Genomic DNA, 12,387 nt, shown 5'->3' with positions numbered 1-12,387 from the left:
GTAGGGGAGGGGGGAGGTAGTTTTGGAGATTAACTATTAACCTTTCTGTTTCGCCACGGTGTTCAGAGATCATTGTTGGGGACAAAGTCCCCAAGGTAGGATAGAGAACATGACAGAAGGCAGGTATTGTTCCTCCCTCTGACCCTATCTCCCTTTGCACTGGGGATGGAATGGGGTTGGTCTGGAACATCATCAACCAAAGGACTTCCAAATGCTTTGGGAAGGATGGAGGTTAGGCAACAGGAAGAGTCTAAAGACCAGCTTGGGGGTGGGGTAGTAAGAAATTGGAGAGTGGGTCGGAATGATGATAGAATAAGCCAGGGGGCTACAGATATGTGCGTGGGGGGGCGGGTAGGAGAAAGAGGTAATCACACACAGACACCAAGACTCCAACTCAGCTTTATTAACAACCCAAGCCAACACCAACAGTCTTCCCAACTATCATGTAGTTGAGTCACTGACACACACACAGCCCAGTTGGAGGAAGGACCAGGGGGAGATAGAGATGCTGGGGGAAGGGGGAGGGGGAACCCAGGGCTTTCTTCCTTGAGTTCTTCATCACTCAATAAATAGCCCATGATGACACCCCCCCCTGACCAGCTCGATCAGTGGCCCCAGCTGCTCTTCCCTGCCTCTGCCTCAACCACTGGGCTCAGAAAGGCAGAGGGAGTTTGCATCAGATTCGGTGGGGCCAGTCAGGGGTTGTCCCATTCGGGTCACACACCAGCACGGTCCCCTGCGCAGCCCTTGAGATGACCGACACTGGGTAGAGACACAGAGATGGAAGTGAATGGGTCTTGCCTCACACAGGGGAGGCTGGCAGGAGATGACTATCAGTATGCCAGTGGGGAGGGTAGTCAGGGGAAGGGGGTGCTAGACTCCTGGTTCCTGTTTTAGGCTTTTGAGCAAGGCAGAGGGCAGATCTGCTAGTGGGTCTAAGTTGCTCTCCAGGTTCTCCCATGACCTCCGTTTTTTCCATTCATGCCTTAATTTCTCCATCTCTCTCACTATCTGAATTCTTCCTGTCCTTCAGGGCCTAGTTCAAGTCCCCTGACCATTAGGATTCCCCCTGGTGATCATTCCCTCCTTCCTAGTATTTAATAGGTTGATCAGTCACTTGGCAATTAATCAATGCTGCCTTGATTCATTAGTTCTCTTTTCATGCCCATATATGGGAGCACACACACACACACACACACACACACACATATGTAATCTCCAATCTCTTTAACTAATTGATAAGCTCCTTGGGAGAGGCCACTGTGCCCTGTGCTTGTCATATGCACTCACCCCCAGTGATTAATGCCATATCTTGCATGTATAGTAATAGAAGCTCAATAAATATCTATGGGCTGATTGAAGAAAGTGGGGAAGGGGACAAAAGTGAGTCCTCCTAGGTGGCACAGTGGATAAAGCATCAGCCCTGGATTCAAGAGGATCTGGGTTCAAATCTGGTCTCGGCCACTTGACATTTACTAGCTGTGTGACCTTGGGCAAGTCACTTAACCCTCATTGTCCCCCCCCAAAAAAACCCCCACAAAACACAAAAAGTGAGTCCTCACCTGCCGCTTTCTGTAGAAGCCTTTGTGGTCACAATTGGGCACATAGAGAGTCCGGGCCCCACGGTAGACCTCAGCCTGGAGCTGCTGTAACACTGTGTCTAGGTGGCGGCGGCATGGACCCTGGGGGAACATAGTCAGTGTGATGGTGGGGAGAGAAGAAGATTCTGGGAACTGGACTAAATCCCAGAGTTTTATCTGCCCCTTCCTCCCTAACACCCCTGCATAGGCTCAGCTTCCCTCCATCTCTTCTTTTTGGTACCACTCTGTCCTAGATAGGGGTTCATTCCTTACCAATGGGGCTTACCTCTACCCTTTAAGCTTATCCTGTTATGGGTTAAGGGGTTAGCTGATAGCTGACCCGAGGAGCCCTCCCCTAAGAGGCAGGTTCAGGGGTGCTTGTTTCCAGGGTCTTTCTATCGTTACTATTTTTTTTCTTTCTCCATGGGGTTGTCATCAACCCACCCCACCCCTTGCCACTCCCCTTGCCCACCATCTCACTGTCTTGTCCACCCCCAGGACTGGTTCGGGAAGGAGTGGAGGGGGTGCCCAAGTTCTTCTCTCGACCTCCACGGTTCACATCCTGTTGTTGGGAGCCCCCTGGACTGGGCTTGGTCCCCTTAGGACTCTCCCCTGTGGATAGACATGGTGGAGGGTGAGGAGGGGAGATCTATAACCAGGATGGGAGGTGAGAGGAGACCCCTCCTCCCAGATGTGGAAAAGAGATGGAGGCCCCTAGTACTTAGCTCCCTCTTAAATGGGAGGAAGAGAGAGGCTTTTAGTTGAGTTGGGTAGAGCTCAAATGTTGGGACCAGAAATGCTGGGTCCTAATAACTCTCAGGGCTTTAATTTCTTCATTTGTCAGATGGTGCTTAATACTATTTACCTTAACTACCTTATTAGGCTGAAGTGATGAGGAAATAGATGTAATCCAATCTTGAAAAATGTAAAATGCTATAAAAATGTGAGAGATTGTTCTCATTCCTATGTTTGACATGGGAACTTTCTCACTTCGGCTAATTTCTTAATGGGCATTCCACAAATGACCAGAAGGGGGAGTCCCAAGCCCAGGAGCTAATGGGATGCTGCGGGGGAGAGAGGAGGGGGTCAGCAGGGACAGAAAAGGAATGTGTGTCCCTTTCCTGACCCTGCTTGTGACTCACCCCTACTCCTCCTGGTGCCTGAGGTTTGGTTACTCTCAGAAATCCAGCAGGGGGTGGGGGAGGCGTCCCCGTTGGATCTCTGTCTGGTCCCTTAGCCCAGTCCCCAGGGGGTGGAAGAGGGGTACAGTAGCTCTTGGATGAATAGAATGGGGAAGAAAGGGGTGCAGGGAATGCCTTTTGATCTGTAGACTTGTTTCTCATCATTGGGAAGGGTCCGGGAAAGGAAATTGGTGGGAAAGGATTTAAGTGATGGGGGACAGGATACTCAAGATGATGGGGGGCAGCACTGGAGTACTGGGCAAAAGAGGACAAAGAGTTAGGGTACTGTGTACTTCTTGGAACTTATCCCAGGTAAAAGAATAATAGTCAGTTATATCTCCTCACTAGCTCAGAAAGGTCTATGTCCCCCTTGCCCCCAAGACAAAAATCTATTTCTCTTCTCTGACCTTTCTTCCATCTCTCTGTGGCCAATAAGAAAGCCTCCTGTGGAACACCATCCTTTTCTACCTCCCAGCATTAGTTCTTAAATCTTTCTTTGTAAATCTCAAAGTTCTTGAACTGCATAATGCTGGCATTTGGCAAACAGTAGTCTACCTTGCTACTTCCTTGGGATCCAAATACCCCAAACAGCTAACTAGGTTTACTGGGTGATCAGCTCAATCCAAGTCTTGCAGTCAGTTTCTGGTTGGATCCTGGACATCCTAGACCTAACCAGTTTGTATCATGAAGTAATTGCAAACTTTGTCCTAACACCCACTAAAAGCTCACATGTACTTGGGGTGAGGGGAGGGTTTCTTATCTTCTTCTCCATCACTTTCTTGTCCCTCTGACTTTCTTTGGGTTGACTCTATCCTTCTGTCCAACCCCCTGACTCAACCTGGTGACACCCTTGCCTTTATCCTTCTTTCCCTGAAGTTTTCTTCTATTCTTTTCCCTTTGATGCTCCTTAAAGTTCTGACTCAATTCTATCCTGTTGATAACCTGGGGCCCCTTAACTTTCCAGTCTTTTTAAACTTCACTCACCCTCATTTACTTTGATCTTGACACTGACCTCCTCTGCTGTTCCTAGAACAACATACTCACTCCATCTTCTGACACTACATTTCCACTGACTATCCCCCAGGCCTGGAATTCTCTCCCTCCTCATGTCCACCTCCTGGCTTCCCTAGCTTTCTTTAAATCTTGGTTAAAATCTCCCCTTCTACAAGGAGTCTTTCTTGATCCCCCTTAAAGCTAGTGCCTCCCCTCTGTCGATTATCTCCAATTTATCTTGTTTATATCTTGTTTGTACACAGTTACTTTTATGTTGTATCGCCCATTACCCTGAGCTTCTGGAGAACAGGGATTGTTTTTTGCCTTTCTTTGTATCTTCAACACTTAGCACAGTGCCTGGCATCTAGTAAGCATTTTAAAAAATGCTTATAAACTGACAGACCTTCTCTGTTCAGTGCTATTAGATAGAGATAACCTGCAGGCTGGGTTTATTCTCCATGCCATTTCCAAGTGTGTTTTTCTGGAAGTTGGAAATATAGGGACTGCTATTCTGATTCTTGTTTTCTTCCATACCTAGGGTGACTGACTACACAGGGAATAGGGGAAGGAGAACACTTATGAAAATACTAGGGATTTTTTGTCTTTCTTTCCATCCCAGAGAAGTGGAAACTGGGAAGCAGGAATTTTGGTCCCTTCCCTGGTTCCTGAGTCCTCAGTCACATTGAGCTGGGATATTGTAGTTGTCTAGACCCCCAACTCAACCAGCCATCCCAATTTCTCAGTGAAACAAGGAGAAAGGAATGAGGGCTTGTGATCCTAAAGAAGCAATGTGAAATAGTGGATAGATGAAGAGTGCTGGAGCTCAGTCATGGAAGACCTGGGTTCAGATTCCTCCTCTGGTACTTACTGGCCATCTGACTGGGCAAGGCACAACTTTTTTTTGGGGGGGGGTTGGGGTGTCTCTGGTAACTTCCTAGGACTTGGGCATTCTGACATTAGGAGTTCCCTCGTAATAAAGAAATAAAAATCCTGCATGTATTCTCAACTCTTTTCTGGGCACCCAGGGCTCAGACATTGAGTCTTCCACCCTCCTCTTTCCCTTACTCCATGCGGACAAGGGAGTAGTAGAAGATTGTAGGTAATGGTAGTAAGGTGGGGGACTCTGCCTTTTCTAGCTCTGCCCCCACTTTAGCTACATCTCCCTAGACGTTCCCCTTTATACTTAGTTCTCCAGCACTCAACCTGGGAGAAGGGAGTGCTGCTGGTTGGTAGGGAGAGACTCCAGGGCCGGGAGAATGGGTGCAAAGACAATGATTAGAGCAAAGAATGAGGGGGTAGAGTTGGGGGGGGGTGCAGACTCACAATTGCGAAGGGGGCCAGACTCTCTCTGGCCCTCCTTCGGAGGGCACCTGGAAGGAGGTGGGGCCGGGCTTTGGAACTCACCTGATGGCCCCCTGGACCTTCGGCAGCGACCCCGGCCAAGCAGCAAAGCTCGGAGTGGTGTCTCATCCTCTTCTGGGGGATGGCATTGTAGCCCTGGGCCACAGTTAGGGGTGTAGACCCCGCACAGTTCCCCCTCCCGCCTGACGCACCCTCCGGTCTCTGCACACCCTTCGGACTGCGGCTGCACTACCCCTTCCTCCTCCTCCATGCAGCCCCCGGGGCAGCCCGCCGGCGCCCCCTGCCCACAGTCTGGACACCGTGCCGAGGTACCCAGACGGGTACCCAGCAGCAGGGACAGCAGCAGCAACAAGAGCCCGCGGGGGGTCATGGCCTGGTTTTCCACCCCTTCGCACCCTCCTGGAAGAGTCGGAGCGCATCTGCAAGCTCCCGCAGCCCCTCTGCCTTAAGTAGCCGACCAGCCCCGGGCCGGCCCCTTTAAGAGCCAGGTGAAGGGGGGGGGCAGGGGCATTCCCCAAACTGGGTGGGACTCGAGAGGCCCCCCCCACCTGGGCGCTCCCTCCTTCCCCTTCCCATTCTCTGTTTACTTCCCAAATTATCTTTTTTTTTTTTTTTTGCTTTGTTCCTGGGAATCTCGCCCGGAATTTGGGAACAGGGCAGCTGGTTGGGGGAGTGGGAGGAGGGTGTGGGGGAAGGGGAGGCGGGGAATTGGGATGAAGGGGCGAGGACCTGAGAGAGTGCGTGTATGGAGGGAGACTGAGGACAGCCTAAGGTTGGTGGGGATTTTGAAGGAGAGAAAGAAGAATGGAAAAGGTAGAGCTGAGGCTCTGAAGAGAAAGAATGGGACAATTGGGGCAATCAGAAAAAGGCTCGGGAGTAGAGATAGGGCATAGGGCTAAACGGGACGAGAGAGCTGAAGGCTGGAATAGGAAAAGGCTGATGGGGATGGAGAATAAAGAGAGGCAAGTGAGCCATCTAAGCAGGAATGAGAAACGCTTGGAGGGTAAAGGTTAGGGAAGGAAGAGATAGCAGGGCTGAACGGAGACTCCGAGGAGTGTCCATGGGAAGGAGGTATATTATCTCAGAAAGGGCAGAGGAGAGCTTGTCGGGGATAAAGGGTATACAATGGGGACAGTTGTGGGCTGGATAGGAAGGCTCATCTCATGTGGGGGTTGGGATAGGGCAGTGAGCCAGAGTATGTGGAAGGGGGGCGGAGGATCTGGGAATCTGAGCCTAGGATGGAAGTTGAGGGAATACCCTGAAGTGTGTATGTGTGTGTGTGTGTGTCGGGGGAGTGTTAGGGGATGGATAGACAAGAGAGAGAATCTCATACCATCCAGTATAATTGAGCTTCCCCTGCATCTGCTCATAACCAGCTCCCTAAGTTCACTCATCGGCTTTCCACTTCATTTATTTCCCAGAGAACTTCTGGAACTAACTGCGTTAGAAATGAAGATTTGTTTTGAGGGAGAAGGTTGGGGCTAGGGGTCGATCAGGGCAAGAACTAGTCAAAAGCCCATCTATTCTGCCTCAGCTCAGAAATTCATATTCCCTTTTCGACCCCCTCCCCACCCTCTATTGGCTTCCCTCCTCTCGAATCTCACACATACACACCCTCAGCACTCACTGCCCAGGCCACAGGAAGACAGGATCATTTCCTTCTTCTGCCCACACCCTCCCAGCTCCTGGTTATGCAACAGCCACCTCATTCTTTCCTAAAACAAGGCTCAGGGCTGTGACTAAGTTTAAATTCTGGGCCCCCAAGCAAGAATGTCAGCCAGGGCCTTCAAAGTACTCCTTAATCACAAAAGAAGTCCTTTGGAGAAGTCGCTTCTCCCACCCTTCCCCAAAGTTTGGGGAAGAGTGTAGGGATGGAGGAAGAGGAGGCCTGAAGATGTGGTCCAGAGGCTTAAAGAGTTGAAAAGGACTTTAGAGACCAAAAAGAGTCCAGGCCAACCCCTCATTTTACAAAGGAGGAAACTGAGGTTAAGTCACTTCCCCAAAGTCCTACAGGAACAGAACCAGGGTGCAATGATTGTCAGTACCGTATTCTGACTGCAGAAGATTTTCTCTTTCCACTCTAACACAGGGCCTCAGCAATTTTGTATTGACCTACAAGTGAGTTCTGGTCAGCTGCTCAGGAGGTAGCTGTCACTCACCACCAACCCAACCAGAGAGAAACAGCCAATGTCATCAACTTGGAATTCAATTCAATTCAACAAATGGCATTAACTGAAACCTGAGCGCTTCTCATCTATCCCTTCTGCTCCCCCCAATAATTGTCTTATCCCAGGTGTCAGTACTGGAGGAGGGAGGAGCTGTGTTCTTGTTCCCAAATGCTCAACATTATTTATTTCTGTTTTCCTATGTTCTTTACTGAGGCCTTCCCCCCCACCCCCCACCCCCGGGGAGCTCCAGCCCCACCCTCTGACCCTGAGAAAGGGAAAGAGAAAGGAAGTTAGAGGAGGGGTTTGGGCAAGAAATGGCCATGTCCCCCTTGGGATCCCAGCTGCTGACTAAAAAATTAAGGTTTTAAAAAATTTGTTTGTTTTAGATGTAGGCTTTGCCCAGAACCACAGACCTGGTTCAATTCTGGGGATTTCTTACAGAAATTTCTCTTTGGACGTGACCCCTACCTGAGAAACATCAGAACTTGGCACATGTCTTGGTTTTCTGTTACAGGACAGAAAAGGGCCCTCAGGTCTCATGTAGCCTAGAAAGACACAGACTAAAGGACAGGCTTTATTTCACCTCCCAGCAACCCCAAAAGACCATGGGATCATTGGCTAGGAAGAGAAAAGAGCTATGGAAATGATCTAATCTTTTTTTTTTTTTTTAATGAGGTAATTGGGGTTAAGTGACTTGCCCAGGATCACACAGCTAGTAAGTGTTAAGTGTCTGAGGCCAGATTTGAACTCAGGTACTCCTGACTCCAGGGCCGGTGCTCTATCCACTGTGCCACCTGGCTGCCCCAGTGATCTAATCTAACATCATCATCGTACACATGAGGCCCAGGGTGGCTAAGTGATTTGTCCGAGGTAATAAGTGACAGGTGGTATTCTAATATAGGCTCTCCAAGACTCCCAATCCATTGTTTACGTTGCACCACTGAGCCTTTCCAAGAGCTCACATCCAAGTCCACAGATGATCAAAACAGCTGTCTTCTCTTCTCATGTAGACTAGCACCTCTCCTAGGGACCTATATGACCCTCCAGATTTATACTACTACTTTAGGTCTGACCCCACTCCATCACCTCTCAGAAAGAAAAAGCACTAAGAGTTGCTAGAGTCAAACCCCTCTTCCTCCTGGTGAGCCCCACTTTCCCAGGGACTTGGATAGTCCTCCAGATTTACAGTACAACTCTGGATGGGGCCTTCTGGAAAGGAAGAGGAACCCAAAGTTGATTAAAGAATTGACTCTCTCAGTTCACACAGTCCACACAGCTCACAGAACCAGTGAAGTCGAGGTCTAGGCTTTCTACTCTGTGACATGGCTCCAGTCCTTGAGGCTTCTTGCCTTTGTGCCAGAATTCATTCAGGAATACAGTCTCAGCCCAGTGATGGGGATCAGGGTTTAGGACTATGGGATCATCACTCCAAGCCATCCCACAACTCGGTTACAGCTACAGCACAGAGCCAGAAGCAGAGATGGGAGTAATACCTGGGCAAAACTTGTAAAAGCTGGGGAAAGAAAGGGTGAGGGGAAGGCCAGGAGGAGAAGAGAGCCTAGAGATGTCCAGAAGGGAAAAGACTTGAGTGAAAGATGGTTGGAGAATGGGAACATTGTGTGGTGACCACTGCCATTTCACTGTTGCCACCTTAGGAACTGAGAGCTTCCCTGAGTGTAAACTACTTCCCAATCCAACCTGATGTGCACATGAGCTTGGGTCAAGATGGTTGAGTGGTAGGAAGTAGTGAAGTGGTCTCCTGTTCACAAACTTCTCTAAATAAATCTAGGAAATGCACCAGACTGAATTCTGATGGGGAAATCTAGAAAAAGGCACAGCGAGTCCTTAATCCAGCCCAGTTTGGCATAGAGAGACAAATGGGGAGGTCTGTAGATATTGAGGATGGGGTTGGGCCAGAAGCACTCTAAGCTGGAGTACTCCAGAGCTGAGGGAGAGATTTGTGTACTAGGGCAAGAGGACTCAGACCCATACTGGGGCACCCTCGGACCCATATATCTTATATATGAAAGATATAAGTGCCAACTGTCAGCTTTGTCACTCACTACCCAGTCCCACGGCAGAGTGAGAAGGAGACCCATCCACAGCAGTGGTGTTGCTGAGTGGGGAGGACTGGGTTGGTATATGGAGGAGGGAGGGAGTTCAGAAGCCAGTTAGCAGCAGTAGCGGTGGTGTGGCTCAGATCCCACAGTCAGAGTAGGATCTAACTTCTACTGTCTAGCCTATCCTGCAGAGGAATAACTAAGGCAGGAAACCCAGACCAAAGGTGAGCCAATAATTCTGCCTTGATGAACCAACAGAGCTTTCCAGATGGCTGATAGGGACTGAATCCAGCAGCATCTATTCTTGCTCAGACCCAAATCCAGGTCAAGAACTTGCAGAGCTCTACTCAAGGGGGGCAGCAATCAGACTTTGGCCTGGATCAGACCACTCTGGGAGCACTGAAAGCTTGCAGGTCCCCAGACTATCTCTGAGCTCTTGGAATAACACAACACACAATACCCCAAGGAAGTGGCAACAGAACCAGCCCAGACCTTCCCTCCAGAATAGTAGTAGCCTTAACATCAAGTCTGAAGTCAGGAAGCAGACTGAAAGAATGGACAAACAAACAAAAAGAAACCCACTGAAATGAATTATTATGGTGGCAGGGGTACTTAGGACACAAAGAAGAGGATGACTCCATATCTATAAACAATGCCTCGGAAAAAAACATTGCTTGTACAGAAGCTTAACTAGAATTCTTAGAAGAGATGAAGGAGTTAAAAATGTTTTGTTTTGTTTTGAGAGTTCTTGAGGAAAAATTTGGAAATGAGAACTATGGAAGAAAGAATTGGAAAGGGAATTAACAGCTTGGCACAAGAAGTATAAAACCTTGCCCAAGCATAAACTATCTCAAAATTATAATAGACCAAATAAAAGCCAATGACTCCATAAGGCAACAAGAAATATTAAAACAAAGAGAGGCTGAAAAAATAGAAGAAAACGTAAATTATCCATAGCAAAAACAACTGATCTGGAAAACAGATTGAAGAGAAAAAAATTTAAGAATATTTGAATGCCATGACCAAAAAAAGAGCCTACACATCATATTTCAATATATCTTAAAAGAAAACTACCCACATCTTTTAGAATCAGTGCCCAAAATGGAAATAGAAAGAATGCTAAAAGAAACCCCAAAGTGAAAACTCCCAGGAACATCATAGCCAAAATCCAGAGCTTCCAGTTCAAAGGAAAAATACTGCAAACAGCCAGAAAGAAAGAATTCAAGTACTGAGGAACCACAGTCAGGATCACCAAAGCCACCCATGTAGCAGCCACCACACTAAAGGAGCAGAGAACTTGGATTATAATATTCCAGAAGGTTGGCTTACAGTCAAGAATAACTTAACCAACAGCACTGAGTATAATACTCTAAAGGGAAAAATGGATTTTTAATGAAATAGAGGATGTTCAAGCATTACTGATGAAAAGACCAGAGCTAAAAAGAAACTTTGAAGTGTAAAAAGGAGCTAAGAGCAACATAAAAAGGTAAATGTGGATAAAACATGAATAAGGATAAACTGCTTACATTCAACTATGGGGAGATTATACGTGTGTCCTCTCTGAACACTACCATCATCAGGGTGCATAGAGGAAGTCCAATTAGACAAGACCTGGGAGTGGTTCTCTTATATCATGATGATCTAAAGGAAAGAATGGAAAGAGGGGGAGAGAAAAATACACTGGGGGTGCAGGAAGAGGGAAGGCAAGGTTAGGGATAATTATCTCCCATAATCAGGGTGCATAAGTGTATGTATATAGATATACACACATACATATACACACACAAGAAGGAGGGGCTATGGGGGAGTGCTTGACACTCAAACTTCATTTGCATCTGAACTAGTCAAAAGAAGGAAGAAAATACATACGCTTTTGGGTACAGGAATACATTTCATTTAACAGAGAAATAGGAGGAAAAGGGGAGGAGGAGGTAGGGGGAATTAAAGGAAGATAGATTAGGGGAGGGATTAGTCCTAAGCAAAACGAATTCTGAGGATGTGCACAATATATATATATATATATATATATATATATATATATATATATATTTTTTTGCTGGGCAATGGGGGTTAAGTGACTTGCCCAGGGTCACACAGCCAGTGAGCATCAAGTGGCTGAGGTCGGATTTGAACTCAGGTCCTCCTGAATCCAGGGCCAGTGCTTTATCCACTACGCCACCTAGCTGCCCCCTATATATATTTTAGTAATAAACATTTTTATTTATAGTTTTGAGTTCCAATTTTTATCCCTCGCTCCCTCCCCTCTCCTCTCCCTGAGGCGAAAAGCAATCGGATATGGGTACATGTATGATTATGTAAAACATTACCATATTAGTAATTTTGTACAAGAAAACTTGAATAAAAGAAAAAAATGAAAGTGAAAAATAGCATGCTTCAGTCTGTGTTCCATCAATATCAGTTCTTTCTTTGGAGTGGATAGTATGTTTCATCAATGGTCTTTTGGGATTATCTTGAATCATTGTATTGTTGAGAATAGTTAAGTCATTCACAATTCTTCATTAATCAATATTGCTGTCACTGTGCACAGTGTCTTCCTGGTCTTTCCAGGCCTTTCTCAAATCAAATCATGTACCACAGCTTATTTAGCCATTCCCCAGTTGATGGGCATTCCTTTGATTTCCAATTCTTAACCACCACAAAAAGAGCTGCTAGAAATATTTTTATACAGATATTTATACCTCTTTTTTTTTTTTTAAGTGAGGCAATTGGGGTTAAGTGACTTGCCCAGGGTTACACAGCTAGTAAGTGTTTTTGTTTTTGTTTTTGTTTTTGTTTTTTAGTGAGGCAATTGGGGTTAAGTGACTTGCCCAGGGTCACACAGCTAGTAAGTGTTAAGTGTCTGAGGTTGGATTTGAACTTAGGTACTCCTGACTCCAGGGCCGGTGCTCTATCCACTGCACCATCTAGCTGCCCCCACAGCTAGTAAGTGTTAAGTGTCTGAGGCCGGATTTGAACTCAGGTCCTCCTGACTCCAGGGCCGGTGCTCTATCCACTGCGCCACCTAGCTGCCCCAGATTTCACA

The 12,387-nt window shown here is 47.2% G+C and overlaps 1 protein-coding gene across 1 annotated transcript; it reads right to left on the bottom strand.

Annotated features, from left to right (window-relative positions):
- Positions 1 to 382: 382 nt before the first annotated feature.
- Positions 383 to 5,689, bottom strand: IGFBP6 (insulin like growth factor binding protein 6). Its single transcript, XM_043967818.1, has 4 exons — positions 5,159 to 5,689; positions 2,053 to 2,192; positions 1,563 to 1,682; positions 383 to 762 (listed from the first exon to the last, which is right to left on the bottom strand). The coding sequence occupies exons 1-4, from the start codon at positions 5,484 to 5,486 to the stop codon at positions 640 to 642; spliced, it is 711 nt and encodes a 236-aa protein (XP_043823753.1). The 5' UTR covers positions 5,487 to 5,689; the 3' UTR covers positions 383 to 639.
- Between the last annotated feature and the right edge of the window lie 6,698 nt (positions 5,690 to 12,387).

The sequence above is a fragment of the Dromiciops gliroides genome, chromosome 5, assembly GCF_019393635.1.
Source record: "Dromiciops gliroides isolate mDroGli1 chromosome 5, mDroGli1.pri, whole genome shotgun sequence".
Classification (NCBI taxonomy): domain Eukaryota; kingdom Metazoa; phylum Chordata; class Mammalia; order Microbiotheria; family Microbiotheriidae; genus Dromiciops; species Dromiciops gliroides.
This window is presented reverse-complemented; position numbering and strand designations above follow the sequence as displayed.

Excerpts from the sequence above, each read along its gene's own strand:
- IGFBP6 (XM_043967818.1), bottom strand. The coding sequence starts at position 5,486 with ATGACCCCCCGCGGGCTCTTGTTGCTGCTGCTGTCCCTGCTGCTGGGT. Across the intron at positions 1,683-2,052 it reads GTGGACAAGACAGTGAGATG|GGTCCATGCCGCCGCCACCT; the intron begins GTGGGCAAGGGG and ends ATGTTCCCCCAG. Across the intron at positions 763-1,562 it reads GCTTCTACAGAAAGCGGCAG|TGTCGGTCATCTCAAGGGCT; the intron begins GTGAGGACTCAC and ends GTCTCTACCCAG.